The sequence below is a fragment of the Dermochelys coriacea genome, chromosome 10 (assembly GCF_009764565.3).
Source record: "Dermochelys coriacea isolate rDerCor1 chromosome 10, rDerCor1.pri.v4, whole genome shotgun sequence".
Taxonomy (NCBI): domain Eukaryota; kingdom Metazoa; phylum Chordata; order Testudines; family Dermochelyidae; genus Dermochelys; species Dermochelys coriacea.
The window spans coordinates 82481866-82503703 of NC_050077.1; the positions used below are offsets into that span (position 1 = coordinate 82481866).

Genomic DNA, 21838 nt, shown 5'->3' on the forward strand with positions numbered 1-21838 from the left:
TTTCCTATCTTTTAACCAGTTACCAATCCATGAGAGAACCTTTCCTCTTATCCCATGACAGCTACTTTGCTTAAGAGCCTTTGGTGAGGGACCAAATATTTGATAACAGGCTCTTCAGTCTAGTAGAGAAAAGTATAACATGAACCAAGGACTGGAAACTTGATAAATTCAGATTGGAAATAAGACATACATTTTTAACAATGAGGGTAATTAACTGTTGGACCAATGCACCAAGGATCGTGGTGGATTCTCCATCACTGACCATTTTTAAATCAATGTTGGATTTTTTAAAGATATGCTGTAGTTCAAAAGGAATTATTTTGGGAGAATTCTGTTGTCTGTTTAATGGGCACTCAGACTAGATGATCACAATGATTCCTTCTGGCCTTGGAATCTATTAGCATAAATTTAATGCAACACAGCCCTGCCCATTCAGTACAGCTCCGCTGAGTTTAGCTTTGTTCTAAAATTAGTTTATTTCTGTACTGGAATATTTCCTTTAGCATTCCTGGGCAACATAACGTCCTGGTACATTTTTTAGTACTTTATCCTCCTTCCATTGTGAGAGAACTAAACTATATATGCAACTCGTATATGATATGGAAGTCTTTGCTAGAGGATGTTATGAAGGCCAAGACTATAACAGGGGTCAAAAAAGAACTAGATAAATTCCTGGAGAATAGGTCCATCAATGGCTATTAGCCAGGATAGGCAGGGATGGTGTCCCTAGCCTCTGTTTTCCAGAAGCTGGGAATGAGTGACAGGGGATGGATCACTTGATGATTCCCTGTTCTGTTCATTCCCTCTGGGGCACCTGGCATTGGCCACTGTCAGAAGACAGGACACTGGGCTAGATGGACCTTTGGTCTGACCCAGTCTGGCCATTCTTATGTTCTATGTTCTTTATGGAATTAGTTTTCCTACTCTTGGGTTAAAGTGTAAGGGAGAAATGGGAGTGATGGGGATAAAATTGCTACTCATCTTGTGAGTCTTCTTCCCCAAACACCATTAAAGAGACCACATCTATTCCTTTTACTGTTTCTACTCCAAGAATCCAGACGCAATACATGAAATGCTGTAGGTTTGGTTTTAGACTCTGTTCTACAATGGCTAACTAGCATTGTCGTGCCTGTATATTTAACCTAGAACTTGGCAGTGATGCACAACTTGATGTTCTTTTAACACATCTTTTTATTTACCTACAGCTTTTACACTGAAATGTTAAACTGATCTGCCCTTTATCTCCCCTGCCTCAGGGCGACGGGAACATCCGATACTATGAAATCAGCACAGAAAAGCCCTATCTGAATTATCTCATGGAGTTTCGCTCTCCTGCCCCACAGAAAGGACTGGGTAAGTGCTTTTGGCATGTTAATAGGCCACATCTTTGAACATTAATATTAAAAAAAGACAGCAGACTGAAATAGTATAATTAAATTTTGCTGATAAATGTATTTTGCATAATAACCTCCCGTGCTCTCTGCACTGTGCTGACTCTCGCTGTTCAAATATGTTCTGTGTCGTTAGGTAGCTGATGACTTGCTGGAAAATTAATTCAGAATTCCAATGATCTTTATGTGGCATTTAATATTTTTGTGTATTTCTTCCTGGATAATGGTGCAGTGACTCTGATGCATCTCACTGAGGGCCCGGTTCCAGGGAAATGCATGTGCAGTTTCCCCTGGCGTGCAGTGACAGGCTGCCCAAACTTTAACAAGCGACCTGAGCCAGTAATACATGGGACGTTCCCTGGGTAAAATGCTCTTCCCTTCCCACCCTTACTGCAAAATCCATCTGGTCCATGTCCTGCCCCTCTGTGCCAGCACAGGGCTCTGATCTGCACACCTGCACCACTCTCAGCTCTCCTCCCCTGCCCAGCACCTCCAGGAGGCCCCTGCATCTGGCTTCCCTACCTGGAAGCAGTTCTCCACAGCAGCGGCAGGGGTGACTGGTGGATTCTGGCTGTGGGGTAGCTGGCTGGGTGAGGACAGGATCAGCTCTGGTTGATGGCATGGGGGGCAGGTCCCATGTGGGTTCTTGGAGTGGGTAGGTTTCCCTCATGGCTGGCCCCTGGGGTTGCGGGTAGAGTTGCCTGTGGGATGGGGGCTCCCCTGATGGGTGTAGAAGGTCAGAGGGAGAAGAAATGGGCTATTCAAATTCCAGACTGCAGGTGGACAGGAAGGCCCAGATGGGGACAGTTGCAGGGAAGGATGTGTAGGGTGGAAGTATTTCCCTCCTCGCACACCCGCACGGGCAGGACACAGATCTAGCACGCCCTGGAGAATTAGGCAGAAGGCCCAGCTAACAAGTCTGGTGGTGTCCCACAGCCTCAAGAGGGCAGGGACAGGCATGAGCCAGCTCAGCTGCTGATTTGGAATCAGCTCTTTGGCGATGGCCCAGGCCTGCAATCTCAGGGAAAGCTGATGGCACAGCGGGACGTGATATTAAAGGAGGTTGTTCAGTTCAGTGCTATGTTAATACCCTGCACTCTGGATGTGATCATGGAACAAATCTCCGTGCCCATACTTAACTTCAGCCCTTGCCCCAGTGCTGCCTGCAGCCTCCAGTAGGCAGTGCTTGTGTGATGGTTTCTGTGCTTGTATGGCAAAGCTTTCTTACCCCAGCATAACACTTTCCACATGCTAGTGGTCTCTCCCCCACGTGCCTGCTGCAGATGCAGCATCTGCAAGGTATGTACGTACCCTGGGCCTGATTGGGGAAGATGCCGCATGCCCTCAACTTGCACTGATGTCACCACCTCACAGAATTGGGTTCTATATTTCTTCCTCTATCTTATACACATAACGCCCCCCCCGCCATGAGTCATCTGCAGCAATAGGACCTAGAACACCAAAGCATGGGCCACTGCTACTCGAGCTAAAGAAGTAACTCCGTTTAGCCAGTAGCAGTGGTAGGCTGGTATCCATTAGGGAGTTACAAGGCACACCTTATCACTTAGCTTTGTGTTTAAGCAAAACAGAGCATCCCATTATTGCGGAACACACTGACTGCTTTTCTTGATTTGTAAAGCGCTGACGATTTACAGTAGGAAACGACAGTTCTTTCGACAGCAGCTTTGAAATGGAGCTACGCTGTCAGAACTTTTCCCATCGACATGATGTCTAATTGGATCTATATGCTCTACATACATCCTGCTACCATATCCTAAGCCAGCAATCCTGATGGGGCTAGTAAGATTGGTTCCTTTCTCACTGACCAATTTGTAGAGCAAGAGCTTTTGAATATTTCAGTGCTTTGTTGGCATGAAAGGAAAGTCCCTTGCTCACATGTGAATTCTCTAATAGGTGTGATGCCAAAGCACGGGCTGGATGTGTCTGCATGTGAGGTGTTCAGATTCTATAAACTGGTTACCTTAAAGGGTCTGATTGAACCAATCTCTATGATTGTGCCAAGGAGGGTGAGTACATGTCAGCACTGTTCCTACTCATGTACAGAACTCAAATGCTCTGATGCGTTATCTCTGCCCAACACCTTCAAAGCACAGAGTTGGAAACGCTCCGTGTGCCGGGGAATTCTATTTCTGTTGCTCGGGTACATCAAAAACTGCCATATTCTCTATTTAAATGATGCACAGGAAGGATCTGGGAGACTCAGTCACTGAACTTTTGCCTTTTGAGACCACACTGGGAATCCTGCTCTGACTGGCACAGAACAGAATCATTTGGATGAAATACAGTAAATATCAAAAGGACCTTGGCAAACTGTATCTAGTGAATTAATAGTGAATTAAGCCCGATGGTTTATATCACTGTCCACAACAACCACACTCTTACATATTGACCATGCTAGACATTTTCCTGACTTGCATCTCAAAGCATCATGGGTTTGATTTTTCCTGGCTGCAGATAACATCTGTCTTCTTTGATGGGTAGATCTCTCTGTGACCTCTCATTTATATCAATTACACATTTTAGATCCAAACTCACATCTTGCTAAAAACTGCTTTTCTAACACACAGCAATGCTAAGTTTGAATTCTGTGCTTATGGAAAGCTCTTTAAAGAGCTAACTCCAGCATTTTTTCTAACTTCTGCTGCCATTATTTTGTGTGAAATTAACTGGGTCTTTTGAAGTGTGTGACAAAGGACTGTCCCACATCTAGGTTTAGAGACCCATCCCAAGTAAAAAATCACATCTCTGTGTGCTGGGAGCAGTATTCGCTGCTGGCTTTACCTGCTTTGTCCAACTGTATGAAATCTGAAACAAAGCTATGAACCCCGTTCAGGTTTAGGATTGCATCAGTATCTTTCTAATCAGAGGTAACTCAATAGAGATTCAGCCTCATTGCCCTGAATTTGCTAATCTACTGCAAGGAGAAATGTGGAGAGGAGGAGAAAGGCAAATCACCCTTGTGGACAACTTTCCTTGGTGTTTTCCCCTTGGCTGTTCTTTACGCCGTATGTGGCCAGAGTGGGTGCTCCTTGACTTCACTGGCTTGTGCTTTGAATTGGGATCTACAATATGTAACCGTGTGCTTTGTGCACTTAGCGTTCCCTGAGCGGTCTGTGCAGCAACAGGGAGCACTATCTCCAACAGGCCAGAGACAATACCCTTCCAAAGCCTCCCAATTCAGCTGGATAATATTTATTAGTCTGTCTAAAGCTCAAATGCTTCCTGTGCACTCTGCTACTTTGGTGCTTGGGTGAGACTTATGTGAGCACTTGAAAACATTGTACAGCTCAGGGCTGCTGGGGTATAATCTTCTTTCAGAACATGAATTTAATAGGCAGGGGCTAGGACTCTTTATTCCCCATTTAAAGTTAATGGTGAAAAGGCCGTTAAGTATTTTTCCTGGGATGCTATTGAAGGGCTACGTTACCGCTGGCCAGGGTTGTAAGAAAATAGTTGCTTATGGCACTTTGCAATGCATAGTTACAACTGGGAACAAATTTTATGAAGACAGCCACTCTTTATTCTTCCTCACTTCCAGTCAGAAACATACCAAGAGGATATTTACCCGATGACTCCAGGTATAGAACCAGCCCTGACACCAGATGAATGGCTGAGTGGAGTGAACAGAGGTAAAAGAATGAACCCTGCATAAGCATCTACTGCACTTCTATTGGAAATGTAAACACAACTGATCTCTGATCCTCACTGTGAAATGTGTCTAAATCCATACTCACCCTTGGGCACTTTCCATACTTTACACTGGCCACCAGATGATGTGATGGTGGGTGCATAGGTACTGTGTGTGTATGTACTTAGTGTACATAAAGCCGCAGGAACCATTTTTGAGCTAGTAAGCTGGGGGCGGAGGGGAGATAAGGAGGCCATTGAATGCTTTTGAGCTCCATCTATAAGTAAGTTTATTTGTATTAAAGTTGTGTCTCATTGCTCCCACTGAAAACATAGGCCTTGTGTAAGCATGGGAAAAGAGAGAGATAGAGAGAGAGAGAGAGAGATTCAATCTAGTTAACATGATTTGAAGCACCGCTTAGGCTGTGTCTGCCCCAGGTGCTGGTCTCTTTAGCATTGCATTACCCAAAACTTTTTAGCTACCCCAATTAAAAAAACCAACCAACCGTGCTTTTTTTTTTCCTGGTCTGGACAAGGCCATAGTGAGACAGTTTGTGTTCCAAAGACTCTATTTAGACAAGACAAAGGATGGGAAGGGGAAGAGGGACGGGGGCAGTGACTCGCCAAGGTTGCACAACTGGCAGTAGAAGAGCTGGATTAGAACCCAGGTCTCCTGCCTGCCAGTCCAGGGCCTGTCCAATCCAGTCACCCTGAAACCACATTGTTGTAGCAACTGATAGGTAGTGAATGTAAAGGTGGGACAATAGGGAAGGGATATATACACATGCGCTGTAGCAGAGCAAGTGTTAACATCCTCCTTTATTTTACCATCTCATGTAGATCCCATATTGATGTCGTTGAAGGAAGGTTATAAGGCATCCAAAGTTGTCTTTAAGGCACCAATAAGAGAGAAAAAAAGTGTTGTTGTCAATGGAATAGATTTGTTAGAAAACGTGCCCCCCAGGACAGAGAATGAGGTAAGCAATGGGTGTTGACTTACGGCTTTGAATGGCCAGCCTCTTAGATCAGCCATGTGCGTCAAGCTTATCCAGCGCAAAACCTTTTTCTGACATAGTAAGAAAACAGCTAGTAAGGTCTGCTGAATTTTCTGATCCTAGTGAATACCACAGAGGCCTGATTTTATGCTGCAGATGTCATTCTGTATTGCAGTAACACCTAGATGACCCACTCGAGGACCAGGACAAGCACCGAATAAGAAGATGGTCCTGCTCCAGAGAGTTTACAATCTACATATTCCCATTAATTTCAGTAGAAAATAGTAGAGACTGTTTTACCTCAATTGTCATAACTGTCGCCACTCCTAACCTCCCTGGCCACAGAATGAACTGAACTATTCTGGTGTCCCTTCTGCCAGCTTGGCTTCAATGTGCCATCCTAGTTTCTGGCATTAGCTTTCACTGTATTTTCCATGAAGATGGTGTAATTTATAAACAGTTCTTTGTACAGTATTGTAACAAATTTGGGATAATCCAGGAACTGCAGGGTTGTTATTAAGATGCGCAACATAGCCACCTGGAACTTCTCACCAACAGTGGGGACTGAACTCTGATCCTCCTTCTCTGAAACCAGATTCCTAGCAACTTAACAGATGGAGATTTTTATTTAGTTATCAATACAGGACACATGACATAGATGAGGTCATGACTTTCTCTGACAGAGATTAACTGCACACATCCAAGAGTGTAGCACAAATTGATGTGTTTATATGCCTCTCTACTTTTGTTCCCAAGCCATGAAAATCCATGTGTGTGTTTCCCTGGATCAAACTTCAACCCACAGGACTTTGCTGAGGTTTAAGCAGAGAGCATACAAAATAAACTAGATTAATTTCATAACAGTTCTCAATAAACGATTGTTCTCTGCGCTATACTTAAAGGCTGTGGGGAAATATTTACACTGAGTCCAATATTGAATTTCTTTTCACAAATTGAGCTGCTGAGCCATACGATGTGAATTAACTGAGTTACCATGAAAATGGACAGGGAAAATCAATAGAGTATTGCAGGTAAACAGATATTTCAAAAAGAACAGTGTAATGACATGAATTGAAGGCAGGTTCTCTAACAGTTGGCAGGAGAGGCATGAAGCCATCAGGGAAAGCAAATATTATAAATGTTACCACAATGTTGTACACCTATTTTTTCCCTCTCTTTCTTTTAAGCTCCTCAGAATGTTCTTTCGACAACAAGACGAGATCCGACGGTTGAAAGATGAGCTTTCGCAGAAAGAGATAAGAATTCGACAACTACAGCTGGAGTTGAAAAACTTACGTAACAGCCCGAAGAATAATTAATTAACCTCAAGGGACATTTTATAAATAAACTTTCTTTGTTTATACTTGCTCTTTTATTTTACTGTATTCACTTACACAGAATATGAGCCAGAAGTCAAATGACCTGCCAAGAGTCCACATGTTAACTGGAAATATGTCCTTGTAGTCTTATCTAGCACTAAAAAGAAAGACCTGTACAGTATAACGGAAAATAACTGCATGAAAGGAAGCTGGATATGTATTTATATCCCAGCATTTTTCATGGAGTAAGTAGAAGAGCAAAGTATTCTCTGTATCAAAAGACTACGGAACTAACCAATAGGGCACACCTTAAATTTAACTTGAAATGGAGAGAGAAAGAAAAGAGAATATGGGTGCCCTTAAAAAAGCAATATGGTTTATTGCTATTAACTTTTTCCTATGCAAAGCTTGACAAAGAATGCACGCAGCCTACAAAACTGGAATTTTAATTCACTTAACTGTCACCTAAAATATAGGGCTTAATTCACAAATGTTCTCTCCAGATCCTCATGCTCTGGCCTTTGTTTAAAGGAGGTTCAGGAAAACCTGCCCTTTGCCCTGGCACTTGTTGCAAAAGTTTCCTTTTCCGGGGAAAGGTGGCAAAATTTGAAGTCAGTGTCTTAGAAATTGGCCTGATGGTCAAATGTTCAAGTTCCTTGATCAATTGCTACCCTCCTACAAGACCTTAATTTGTCACTTTCTTAGGTGTATCTGTATGGAAACCAGTAACTCTCTTTAGCAGGATGAGCACTGGTTGTATATACGGTTTGTTTGTTTTAAACTATCCTCGATTTCCTAAATGCAGTGGATCTATCTTCCCTGATCTGCTAACAGGGACCTTAGAGTCCTACTTCCTCCTGGAAACATCGTGGTGGTAACACTGCCATTTGCATACCATTATGGCAAACAGCAAAGGAACCTGCCATTGCTCTCTTCCCATAACTGTCTTGGAACTCCCTCTTGCTCAGCAGTAGATGTTTCCAAGTTAGTGATAACCTCTCTTGTGGAACCCTGATTCAAAGACATTTGATGTCTGGGAACTCTGGGTATGTCATCTGTGTGTCTGTTCTTCTGCATATTTGTTTCTACCAATAGAACTGCAGAGGGTTTAAGCTGCACAATAAATTATATATACACACAATATATGTGCACAATGACATTTTGTGAATTAGGCCCATAATACAGGGAAAGACACCAAAAGACTGCTAGTTTACCTATATATATTTTCACTTAAATCAAGAAGGACTATCCCTAGCAGTATCAGTGCAACAAGTTGTTTTCCCCCATTACTTTACATTGTGCTCTGCACCTAATGCTTTCCCTCCTCTTACATTAAAAGTGCTGTCATTCGCTATTATTTATGTTACCACAAAAGTGATGAAATAAAATGTTTTCAAGATACCAAACCTTGCACGTGGCAAAGTCTCCTTTGAGTTTTCATTTGTAGCAACACAATGTCTAGAGCGAGCAACTAGTTATTTCAAAATTTAGAATGAGTCAGGTTTAGAAGAGCAAAATCCAGGTATGCTATCAAATGTCACACTGCAGGAGACAGACATGGAATAAGCTCTCAAGAACTACCCCCTGGGCATGCAGCTGCCTGGAGCTGAGGGCTTTGCTAACCAGAGAAGTTTAATAAGAACTTAAGACTTTCTCCCCAAAACCATACAGCCTCTGGAACCCTAGTTAAAAGATGAAGCTGGAGGATTTTCAAGGCAGTTAAGCATCCAATTCCCCCGTTATATTCCAAAAAGAAGAGATTCAATGACTTATGTTTAAATCCAATGAACCTGCCCTCTGGAGAGCCACTGAGGAGACAGTTAATATCTTACACCTGTTGCTAACTTTATATAAGTGACTTGTCTAAGTAGTGGATTATCCCTGTTAACTGGATGAGCAGATGATAAAGTGCCTGCAAAACTGTGTCCAGCTAATAGGAGACCAGCTTGAGGCCACTTGCCAAACTAGGCCCTTATAAGGCATTGAGAGAGAACCAGAGTCTTTCCCAAGCAAACTGACTTACCATTTGGCAGTGGGGCCGACCAGCTGACTGCATACTCCACAGCACATCCTTCCTTCAGGAAATGGCTGCCTAACACCACATAGCCTCCAAAGCTCCATCCAGTCCACCTGCACCCTTCCCTGCCCCTTTTTTTTAATTAAGTCCGTTGCTGCCTCCTGTCCTTAACCACATGCTTATTTTAGCATTCAGAATAAACTACTCCAAGGAGCCAATCACGTTCCAAAGTGCTCCAGATTATGCAACCCCCCCAGGAGGGGCTCAAACCAGAAAGACTGAGGCAAGTGTTTAGGCCAGCTGAATGTGTAATAACTCTGGGGGGCGGGTCTGGCCTGAGCTGCTATTTGCTGGTTTACCTAAGGCCACAGCCAACCTCCGTTAGCAGGCCAGTGGTGCTGAGGCTACTGCTAGCAGACATTGAAGCAAACACACTGTCCTGCAGAACTTGTCCACTCTTGACCTTTAGGGCCAGGCCTCTTGCATTTTATTATCCTCTGCATAGGGTTACCCCTGGCTTGGTGTTGGTGCAGGCCCTTGAGGTTCTCTGTTTAGTTCGGGACATTTTAATGCACCCCTATGATTGTGGGGGCTGAGAGGTGGCTTCATTCTTCTTTCCTTTTGGCTGACCAAGTTGCCTCAGCTTTTCCCCTCCAGCGCAGAGCTGTGTTCAGGTTGGGTGTTGAAGCTTATGGGGAGGCTACTGTGGAGCAGGAAGACCAAGGCCACCACACCACGTCGGGCTGGTCTATGGCCCTAGTCAACTGCTGCCCTCCCTGCTCCAGGGGCCTACGCGGTCGCTGTCCTGCACTTTTAAATCCCTCTTCAGCGCTCAGTTCCGTCTAGTCTCCCCCTCCTGCTGACCACCAGCTCACCATTCCCACCCGCCTGCTCCCTCACACTGCAGAAACACTCCTGGAAAACGCACCCCCCCCCCCCCCCGCACAGGAGCGCCGCTCTTTCAATCAGTCAATGGACGCAGGCAGGCACTAAGTCCCTTCCCCAACCAGGTGTCACCGTTTGCTGCGATTTACACTGTGAGTTGCTATCTTGTTGGTAAAATATAGAGCTGATCCTAGTCTTCAGCTTTCATTTATTTTGGCTGTCGTTGAAAAATAGTCTCCCTTCTCCCCCACCTCCCAGAAACTATTGGTAAATTTAAAAAGTTATTGAAGTTTCCTGGTTTTTTACATTTTTTTTGCCAAGATGGTTATCAATTTTGTATTTATTGGACGCTGAAAAGTGGGGTTTTGGCAAACAGAAGTTTGAAAACAACTTCAGTTAAAAAAATAAAAAGGGAAATGGATCCGTTTTGAAACTCCTGAAATAGAAACAACTTTGAATTTTTTCCTTGTTTCCTTGGTTTTAGAGCCACTCTAGTTCAATGCCACGTCCACCTGCAGTGTTTTAAAAATAACTGATGAGTCCCTTCCAATGGAAATGACTGAAGGTACATTTATACTTATGTCATATCACAACCGACTAGGGCATATATACCAAGGTTTTGAAGGAAAAAAAAATCTTGCTGAAGCAAGTCTTAAATCACTTTAATAACTTCCAGTTTTTCTTGATTTCTTGACTACGTATAAAACTTTCTACAGAATGGAAATTCTCCTTTATCTTTTTAGCAGTTATTTATGTCTCAATATTAGTCTTATGCCATTATTTCATGTGTGTTTTTTTTTTAATTCTCATGTGTAAGATGAGAGAGCTGTTCTCCAAAGCCTCTTGCATCAACACGTATTCAGCCCAATTATGGCTGGTGTTTCAGTGATGATTAATGAGTTGATTAGCATTTCTGCCAACATCAGCACAAATACTTTTGTTTTGCAACCATTATGTTATTAGTGAGACTAGCTGGAGATGGTCTTTGTCATCCAGTGGCCTTTTACAATGATGTACATGTGCCGGATTTATGTTTTTAATGACTTGCAGGCCTAGATGTAGGTTTTGTAAAAGTGCAAGACTAGAAAGTTCTTACACCTGGTTCTTTAAAAAAAAAAAAAATCAGATTGCCCAGCAGGTGGCAGTCTGTACAATAAATTCATTCTGCTTAGCAAGTCTTTATTCAGTCTAGTATGTTTCAGCATTGACTTACGAATCCTATAGGAATACTGTGTAATTTATTTTCATTTCTATTTTACATGCTAAGAATATAAATGCTTGAAACAAAGCAAGCTTCACTGATAACCCCAAAATCAAGTGCACTGGATTACCGGCCTTTTTCTTTTATATAACCAAGAGAAGGGCTGTAACCAGAGCTGCTAGAGATCTAAGGCGCTGATAGACTAGTTTCGGTTAGGAACAAATTTGTGTTCAAGGAAGTGAGATTAATAGTGGGGGGGGGGGGTAGAGCAAGGTATAATGCTGGGCAAGGTCCGAGTGTCATTCAGTCAAAATTTGCAACTAGCTTTTTACTCCTATTCTCAGACTCGTTAGCAAAAATCATCTAGTGTGGCAAGGTGTGTGATGAGCATAATTATGTCTAAATGGATTCAGAAAAGGCCCACACTGACTTTCACTTAGTCATGACCAAAGGTAAGTTTTGAGCCCAAAGCACCAGTTAAGGGAGTTAAAATGGATTAACTTACGTTTGGATGGTCTCCCTTTGCACGAGGTGTCTGCTCACACGGAACATACCTGAGTAGATCTTCCTTGCAGTAAAGCAGGCAGCTGAAAATACCAGAACAAGCAGCAGGGGTGGTTAAGTTTTGTATGAAACTTTGGGAGTTGAGGGGCTGATGGCTCTTACCGAGATTATAACAGCAGGGAAAAGATCCTGGATTTTATTTGGGGAAAAGGATATTTTTAGTAGTGAGTCACTACAGGAAAAAGTCTGATTCCAAGAAGAATGGTCTGTGGAATAAGAAGGAAAAACACCCAGATCACTGAAGACCCTCTTCATAGTAAAAGGCAGGAGTGGTTTTCCAGCACAAGAGAACTGAAGCTCCTTTTCTATTCTCTGGGTGGGTGGGCGGGCAGGCAGGTTCTCCTGTATAGCACATCCACATGGAGGAGGCAAGTGTTGTGGACAGTGGCAGTGAGAAAAGGATCACTAGGAAATAACAGCAGGACACTATTGGTTCCATGGGTTTTTTGTTTCAAGCACCAAATCAAAGGTTAGGACTTGCAAGCACTCTCCAGCATAAATCTGCAAGGTTTCATAGTCTGATGCTAAACTATAAGGATCTAAACCATCAAGGGATCTATTCTGCTCATCCCAACAGCATTGCTCCTGTGTGCCATTGGAAGTTTTATCTTCATTTTTCCCTGTATTCATATTAAACCCTGTAAATACTGTTCAGATGCATAGACCCTCCTCTGGCAGCTAGTGCACATATTCTTTAAAGCTAAGCTATCCCTGGCTGCAGGACCAAATCCCAAACTTTGGTTTTGCAAGGGACTTGAAGATAAACTCCGATACCCGAATCTTGTACCCAAACACCAAGCTACATGGCATTTAAGATGTCTAGTAGCTGTGCTGCTTCTCATGCATATCTAAATGGAGAGTCCCCCAGGCCCTGTGAAGGGGTTCCAAAGTTAGTCCAACTATTTAGACTGCATGTGTTGATTAGACCTGTAGAGAAACTTAAAGATTTGTCAGAGGCCAAACTACGATCTGTAGCCCCTAATTTGGCCTGCTAAACTACCTTTGAAATTTCTAGGTCAAACCCTTCTTGGGAGGCCCAATGTTTACCAAACAAACTTTTCACTTTTTTTCCTCCAACCCCCCCATCTCTCAAACAATTCAGATTTTCCTCACTTTTCGTAAAACCTCTTCACTGTCTTCCCCCTCCCCCCCCATATACTATTTAAAGTGGAAGGTCCCATTTTTGAGCACTTGATCAGACTGGACAAAATCAAGTTTCAGAGAAAAACACAACTGTAGCTGTTGGAAGTGGGCCTGCAGGGTGATTATGGCGATTACTTAGAGCGGGGACAGTAAAACCTTCAGGCATGGGAAAGCCCAGACACGAAGACCTCAGGACTCCTTCCAGTTTTTTCCCCTCCTGTATTTTCCAGCATCCTATAAATACCTACTTGGAAAGAAGATTTCCTATAGTAGAGCCTCCCGAGTCCAGCAAACAAATGCATAACAAAATCCAGTGTCTGGAAGCTGGAGCTAGATAAATTCAAATTAGAAATACAGCCCTCCTGCCTAACAGTGAGAGTAACCAACCATGGGAACAATGTAGGGAGGGTTCTCCATCAGCAAGACTGCACATTATATGATCTAGCTCAAACATGAGTTATGGACTGGATGCTGCAATTTAGTAAAATTCTCTGACCTGTGCTATGCAGGAGGTCAGACTAGAGGATCACAATAGTCCCTTGAAGCCTTCATTTCTATTAGATGAGCTGTCACAAGTCTAAGGTGATTTACTGTTGACTTTTTGAGTGGACAGTGAGATCAAAGCAAATACACCAAGAAGTTTCAGAGTAGCAGCCGTGTTAGTCTGTATTCGCAAAAAGAAAAAGAGTACTTGTGGGTTCGCAAAAAGAAAAGGAAGTACCACAAGTACACCAAGAAGTGTGACCTTCCCCAAATATCTAGTAGGGAGCCTTTCAAAGGTACAGAGGAGTGTTTTTGTGACCAAGTACCACTGAAAGTCAATGGGAGTTGGGCACCTAACTTTGTCTTTGTGCAGCTCCCTGCTAATGTTCTAGCATGAAAGCTTTAATGCTGACCACCTACGTGCCAACACTAACCTTGCCATTGGCACAAATGGTCATGCCAGAAATATCCAGCTGATGAATTTAGCCAGTATCAACCTAGATGATCCATTCAGCTCCCGATGCTCCCTATGTGGCAGAGGACATTCAATAGGAATAAAGAATGAAGTGTTGAATATGAAGTGCAGTTCTGGTCACCCTGTCTCAAAAAAGAGATATTAGAATTGGAAGAAGTACAGAGAAGGGCAACAAAAGTGAATAGGGGGGGGATGGAACCGCTTCCATATGAGGAGAGATTAAGGTGACTGGGATTGGTTAGCTTGGAAGAGAGACAACTAAGGGGGGGAAAATAGCTGAGGGGCATAAAGTCACGAATGGCCTGGAGAAAAAGTGGTGTTTACCTCGTCACATAATATAAGAACCAGGGGTCACCTAATGAAAACAACAGACAGCAGGTTTAAAACAAACATACGGAAGTACTTCTTCACACAACACACAGTCAACTTGTGGAACTCGCGCCATTGTGAAGGCCAAAAATATAACCGTGTTCAAAAAAGAATTAGATAAGTTCCTGGACGATAGGTCTACCAATGGCATTAGCCAAGATGGTCAGGTATGCAACCCCAAGCTCTGTCTAGGACTCTGACTGCCAGAAGCTGGGACTGGACAACAGGTGATGGATCACTCAATAAATTGCCCAGCTCGGTTCATTCCCTCTGAAGCATCTGGCACTGGCTACTGTCAGGAGACAGGATACTGGGTTAGATAGATCATTGGCCTGACCAAGTATGGCCATTCTTATGTTCTTAGGAAAATAACTACATTTCTATCATTTAGATAGGTGGGATACTTCTTTCTTTAAAAGTTATGGTAAAAGTAGTGGCTGCAGAATAGTTGGATATGCAATCGTTGGCCCCTGGGTGCATTTTGCGGGAGTTTAGGGGTTTTCTATCAGCTGACACTGCTCAGTTTAGTAAGCTGGTGTGATTGAAGGGCACTGCCTCTCTTTGTTATTTATATACTACAGTATGGCTAAGTATAATAGAAAATAAAAATCACAACAGAAATTGTATGTGTTGCCAAAAATTCATTACCAGTTTTTATTGGCCTGGCAATATAAGGAATAAAACAAAGATTCAATAAAACTGCTGTTACTTGTCCTGAAACCAAATGTTTAGGCAAAACACTTCTTGGGGGAAAGCAAGAAATGCCAAACTAAATGCAACGGTAGTCAAAATACTATTAGAAAAACAAACAGGGACTTATTGGGAGGAGTAGAGTGAGGAAAACAATCTTCAAGTTCACTAGCAAAAAGGGCACAAAATTGTAGCTTGTTAACTACAAACATTATTGTACTAAAGGTTTCTGGTACTTTTTTTTTTTTTTTTTAAAACAGCTTGATGCCCACTAACTAGTGTCTTGTGATATTAGGGTTGGGTCTCTGCTACCCTAATCTAAAACATGCTATATATAATGTTACTGTGATAGGGTCAGGCCAGATGGCTATAGGAGAGTAATAGAAGGCAGATATACAAGCCCAAGGCTAAGTAGGTCCCTTTTCCCTGGGTAAGGTAACAGGGAAGGTTCCAGAACTATCAGGAACCTTCTGGAAACAATTAAGACAGGCTGATTAGAACACCTGCAGCCAATCAAGAAGCTGCTAGAATCAATTAAGGCAGGCTAATCAGGGCACCTGGGTTTTAAAAAGGAGCTCACTTCCGTTTGTGGTGGCTGTGTTTGAGCTGGGAGCAAGAGGTACTAGAATGAGAACTGAGCTGAGAGTGAGAACACGGACTGTTGGAGGACTGAGGAGTACAAGCGTTATCAGACACCAGGAGAAAGGTCCTGTGGTGAGGATAAAGAAGGTGTTGGGAGGAGGCCATGGGGAAGTAGCCCAGGGAGTTGTAGCTGTCGCACAGCTGTTCCAGGAGGCTCTCTAGACAGCTGCATTCCACAGGGCCCTGGGCTGGAACCTGGAGGGCGGGCCCAGGTTCCCCCCAAATCCTCCCAACTCCTGGCCAGACACAGGAGGAGTCAACCTGGACTGTGGGTTCAGAAAAATGGCCAAGCTGAGGGCTGCTGTGAAGCTCCAAGGTGAGCAAATCCGCCAATAAGCGCAAGACCCACCAAGGTAGAGCAGGAACTTTGTCACAGTTAACTATTTACAGTTGTGGTTGCTACAATAAGATATCCAGCCCCCTTTCCTTCAAACAGGTCTTATGCATAGTAAGAAGAGTCCTCCTGTGTTAGAATGACTCATGTCAAAGCCAACGGCCTGGGCAAATGAAACTATACACACGATTGCTCCGCCCACTACTAACAGGGAAATGTTCAACAGCGTGCAGCAAAGTCCCACCACTGTCCAGAGTGGGAAGAGTACGGTTTCTAATTGAAATTTCAGAGGCCATTTGTACAGGCAGAATGTAAGCTCCTGAGCTGGAATGGGGCCAGGATCTCTGAGCTAGGCGTGACCTTATTCAGAATGGCCATGAAATAGCAGGAACCTTACATGCTCCGAGCCTTGCTTCCCTGTCTCAGTGCAAAAACATCTGCAAGCAGGGACTGCTGGAATCACAACTGTCTCAATTTGCATCAGCCATTACAGTTGTTAAAACCATTTCTGCTTCAAGCTTTACAATTAAACATCTTGTATTGAACCACAGCAGCTGACTCCGATAGCTAGCTATGGTCTTTGGCTTCCACAGCGTGGTGCGTTTAGGAGCTCGGGGAGAGGCAAGAGTCACTGGCCCCTGGTAAAGATTGGAGTAAACCTGCTTTAGAAAGGGTTGTGTTCAATCAGAAATACAATTCTGCATCTTAGATTGTAAGCTCTTCAGGGACTCGGCTGTCCTTTACTGTTCATGGCATCCAGAGGCTACTCTCATACAAATAACTACACAGTCCTCCATTCAATGCTGGCCAAACTCTGATTAAAGTCTTGCCCATCAGTGTTGAACTGGCCACTACCATTTCTAGCCCATCAAACTTCTGACTGCAAGGTCAATGCTCATGTGATGTACCTCTCCAATATATTATTTAAATGATAGGTCTAGTGTACATCATGAAAATCAGTGGTTAAGAGATTATGGCCAGCATAAAGATAGAAAAATGGCTAGGCATTCACACATTAGGATGGAGATCTCCATGCTATTGGATAACTAGGTAAGTAACAGTGATTCTCAGGTATTAAAGAAAAATTTTCAATGCTGTTTCCTCAATTTTGTGGGCTGTGAACATCCACCATCTTACTTCACGTACTGAATTGCTTATCAATCCTGAAATCTTTGAAATCTTAAGCAACTAAGCTTCAGCACAGAATGATCCATTTCTATTAAAGTGCAAGTTTTAAAAACAGCTATTTTTAGAGATGACACAAATCTGTAGAAATGCCTTTTTTGCCAAGTATGTGAGGTTATATGATTATCCTGCACACAAACCAAAATAATGGACAGAGATTTTCTACTTTTTGACCAAAATGCTACACTGTCAGAATATGGAGGTTCAGGCCTCGGGGCATCACTAAACAGAGAAGATTTTAATTATAAGGATGATTAACCACTGAATAAACTATCAGAGAAGGAGGTGGATTCTCCATCTGTTGATGTCTTCAAATCAAGACTGGATGCCTTTATAGAAGATAGGCTTTAGCCAAAACAAGTTATCAAGTTCATTACCAAGGTAACTCTGTGAAGTTTAAAGGCCTGTGATATGCAAGTCAGACTTAATTGAATGGTTCCTTCTGACATTAGTAATTCAGCCACAAGAAAGCATTATAAAAAAACCAAGCGAATGCTCCATGAAGGATACCAGAAATATGATTGACCAAGTCATTATACCATTAAGACACTACACAAAATTAGCGATTGCTGTGTTTTAATTGGTGCATGCCCCAGTTTGGTAAATATCACTTTGGTCAAGATTTGCAGACTTTGTTTTCTTTCCATGCACTACATAACCTAAAGCTAAATACTTGTAATGCTTGGTAGTTAAGGATTTCATAAAAACAAAGTTAATAAGCAGTACTGCTGGATAAGGATGAGTGCGACAAGTAAATATTCCACTAGAAGACCCTAATGCCGAGGCTTACAAATTGTCGGTTTAATTAGCACAGTGAATCTTGGGATAAGTAGTTAACCCTGAACTTTTTTTAAAGGATTAGATTTGTAAAGGTGTTGACATAGAGTAGATGAATTATCTTCATGGCTATTTTGTTTTCCTGCCAATGGGAAAACCAGGGTTTTTTTTTTTTTTTAAACTAAAATTTTGATTGTGCCATACCCTGGCTGGACATAGGTACGCTTTGCAATTATCCATTTAGAAAAGGAAATTCAGAAAGGATAACTCTTTTAAAGTACCGCTATACTGCACGTGACATTAGAGATATAAAACTAAATAATGCAATAGCATGGCCACATACAATTGCAGAGAAGCGGTCAATGAAAGAGATCCTCATCTGATGCAAGGTATGGACCATAGCTTTTCCACTGACTTTGGGTCAAGTCAGAAAAAACTATGATAAAATCTGTTCTGCTACCATCTACATTGTAACCTCAGAGTTACAAACTCCTCAGAAATGGAGGTTGTTCATAACTCTGAACAAAATATTAAGGTGGTTCTTTCAAAAAGTTTACAACTGAACATTGGACTTAATACAGCTTTGAAACTTTACTATACAGAAACAAAATACTTTTCCTTTATTTTTTAGTAGTTTACATTTAACACAGTACTGTATTTGCTTATATTTTTCATCTCCGCTGCTGCCTGATTGTGTACTTCCAGTTCCAAATGAATTGTGTGGCTGACTGGTGAGTTTGTAATTCTGGTGTTTGTAGGTCTGAGGTTCTATTGTATGCCAATAGGTCAGTCCGATGGCCATGAAGTCAGTTCTGATTTTCATTTTATATAACATTAATAAAATAAATAACTTACATAAGCAAGGACTGGACTTAATTGCCAAAAGCAAGGAAATTCAAAGTGGAGGCTATGCTGCAATCTCAAGCGCCTAGTGCAATAGTTAGGACTAAATTTTCAGAAGGCATTTACAGACCGAATTTGCTATTGCAGGAATGATTCTGGGCATAAAATAGAATACTGGTGCTTCTAAGCACCTCAAGTGCAACCACAATTAGGCAGAGGTATTCTTCAAAAGAAGGATGCAATGCACTGTGGATGGAAATTGTGCCCACAAAAAGGGCAGCTGGGCTTTTCCAGAACCTGGCCGAATATGTGAGAGTCAATATTGTATTTCAAAACACCTGAAGGAACTTCCTGGATGTGGATAGTTTCCAGGTTTACTTTTGGCAATGAAGTTTAAGCCCAAACAGAACACCCTTGACAAAGTTCAATCAGGTAGTTATCCCATATAGCAAAATAAGTACTTGTGCTAGGAGTCACCCACTACTGTTCAAACCAGTGGGATGGAGGCAATCCCCAATTTCATTTTATGCAAGATCCTTTGTATTAGACAAGCTCGTATCTACTCCTAGTGCAAAAGGTGTAAGGACAGAGCGATACATCCAAATTCTTTCTCCTGTCATATTATTTACAACAATACGATCTAGCAATGCAATAAGGGAAAGTACAAATCAGACAATGGTAAGACTGTAGGGGGGCAACATGACATTTTAGAGTCCAATAATCCTGTAAAACAGTGAATTCTGGGGTGATGAAATCCTTTGGTACCTGGAATTGAGATCCCAGTATTAAGCACCCTGGAAGGGTGTGCTCCTGTATGCAGGCTTACTGAACATAACTCCCATTAAAGTCAACATCAGTGGTAGTTGTGTCAAGTCATGGCTGCAGAACCAGGCCTTATATTAGCACTTACTGGCCAAATTCCAGACTGCCTGAGTGAAGTGGTTAACAGAACAGTAAGTTCTTAAATCACTTGCCATTTATTAACATGCTCAATGAGTGTCAAAAAATTAGGTCCCCAAATAAGTGACCCGATTTTTCAAAAATCTTGAGGCCACACTGCCTCCCATTGGCACAGATAAGCACTGCTGGGTGATCAGAACTTGGAAAATCAGGCCACTTAGGGTGCCTAAGTAAGGATTTAGAAACCTAATTTTGGGCTCCTGTGTTTGAAAATCTGCACTTAAGAACTGGCTCCAAATCACCAGACTGACATTACGCAAGTAACCCAGGCCCTGAGCTGTACATAAAGGCCCAGAGATGCGGAAAAACTGTCATGTACAATTCACAGAGATTGAAGAGTCTGTTCTATGTTCCAAGCAAGTCTGCTTCTGCAAAATATGGACAAGAGAAAGTAACTACCTGCAAGAGGGGTGAGAAACTGGAATGGCGCCTCATTAAATATTAGCACAGCTTCCATTGCTATATTCACAAAATTACAGCACATGGAATGGTCAGTCAGCCTTTACTTCCAAAATACCTAAAGCAGAGACTGTGCTAAGCACTAAAGATATTGGGCCACACCCATCATCAGCCTAACTCTATTGGGAGTGACTTCAATGGATTTACACCAGTAAGCAGAGAACTAGGCCCAGAGTCTTCTGTGGAGTTAGGGTAGGGATGAATATGGGTCAGTGGACTAAACTCTATCCTGGAAGAACAAACTGGAAACAAAGTGAGGACAGAATTTGGCTAGTTAGGTGTCTCTCAAAAGCAGGCCTAAGTTTTACTATTATGTAGTATGTGAAGTATTCTCCAAATGGTGTTTATGTTTGAGGTGCATAAAGAAAAGCAATTCCATGTACACTCTTTGAAGACAGAAGATGCATGTGTGACACTCATTTGATGATCTGGAAAGCATTGGTGAGTTAAAAGATAGTGATGTCTCAACTACGGAGCTGACCTAGCAGTCCTTACCTAGGCAACAGTCGCTGAAATCAATCATCTTGTTCACAGGAAATGCAAGATTGAGCCCCATTAAAGATGGTAAGTGTTTAGTAGGAAAGATTCAACCATTGAAAAACTTAAGATCTGTGTGACATGAAACCTCGGGTCTGTCATCTCCACCAGTAGAACTTCAGGTACACATGGTATTTCCCTGTTGAAATCTGTTATAGTAAACAAGAGATTGGGGGTGGGGGAACAATCCTGCTAGCAAAGTCTGGTAAAAGTCTATTTACTGCAATCATCTATACAATATATTCAGAAAACAAAACACCACAAACATTTTACTAAGTTTGCCAAGATTATACACTAGGATCTGGCTAGCAAATGCTCCATTACTGGCCAAACTACTGTCTTTATACGATAAGGACACTGCATGATATAATGCAGTGAACTCCAAGACATGTCACAATACATTTTCAGACAGATCTTCCACCCTTCGACTTTAATGGGTGCAGGCCGACTTTTAAGAAAGTGGTTGGATCCCCCTTCCCTCCCCCACTGTGCTGGAAAGCTTTTGTTTTTTTAACAGACCTCAACAATTAACAAGTAACTGGAAATGTAACGCTTGGTGCACAGGAATGTTACTTCATGTGCCAAGTAATAACCTCAGTACACGTTTACTTTATGGGTGTATATGTGCAATGCACATCCTCTAGCATCACGAATCACTGGGAATTTCTTACCTCTGCAGTGACTCTCTTTAAAAATTAATTTACTTTCCAAGAGAAGAAAGTTTGGTAGGTGCACACAGACTACTAATGGAACAAACAAAACTGTGACTTACATCCTCACCCTTTATAAATTGTGCTTCTGGATAACTCCCACAAGTCTGTTCCATCATAAAACAGCCGAGAGAAAGGCAATTAGCTTAGAAGAATGGTGTAAAGTTAACAGACCAAATTCTGTTTTACTGGTGTAAGGCCATATCCACAC

At 42.3% G+C, this 21838-nt stretch overlaps 1 protein-coding gene across 2 annotated transcripts in view; it reads left to right on the forward strand.

Moving 5' to 3' along the window:
- Positions 1 to 8759, forward strand: part of CORO2B (coronin 2B) — a 142513-nt gene extending 133754 nt beyond the window's left edge. For both annotated transcript variants that reach the window (XM_038420378.2, XM_043493725.1), the window contains exons 8-12: positions 1257 to 1353; positions 3306 to 3418; positions 4951 to 5041; positions 5880 to 6016; positions 7222 to 8759. In XM_038420378.2, the coding sequence (XP_038276306.1) occupies positions 1257 to 1353; positions 3306 to 3418; positions 4951 to 5041; positions 5880 to 6016; positions 7222 to 7353 (570 nt within the window). In that variant the 3' untranslated portion in view covers positions 7354 to 8759. The remainder of the gene's footprint in view (positions 1 to 1256; positions 1354 to 3305; positions 3419 to 4950; positions 5042 to 5879; positions 6017 to 7221) is intronic.
- The last annotated feature ends 13079 nt before the right edge of the window (positions 8760 to 21838 follow it).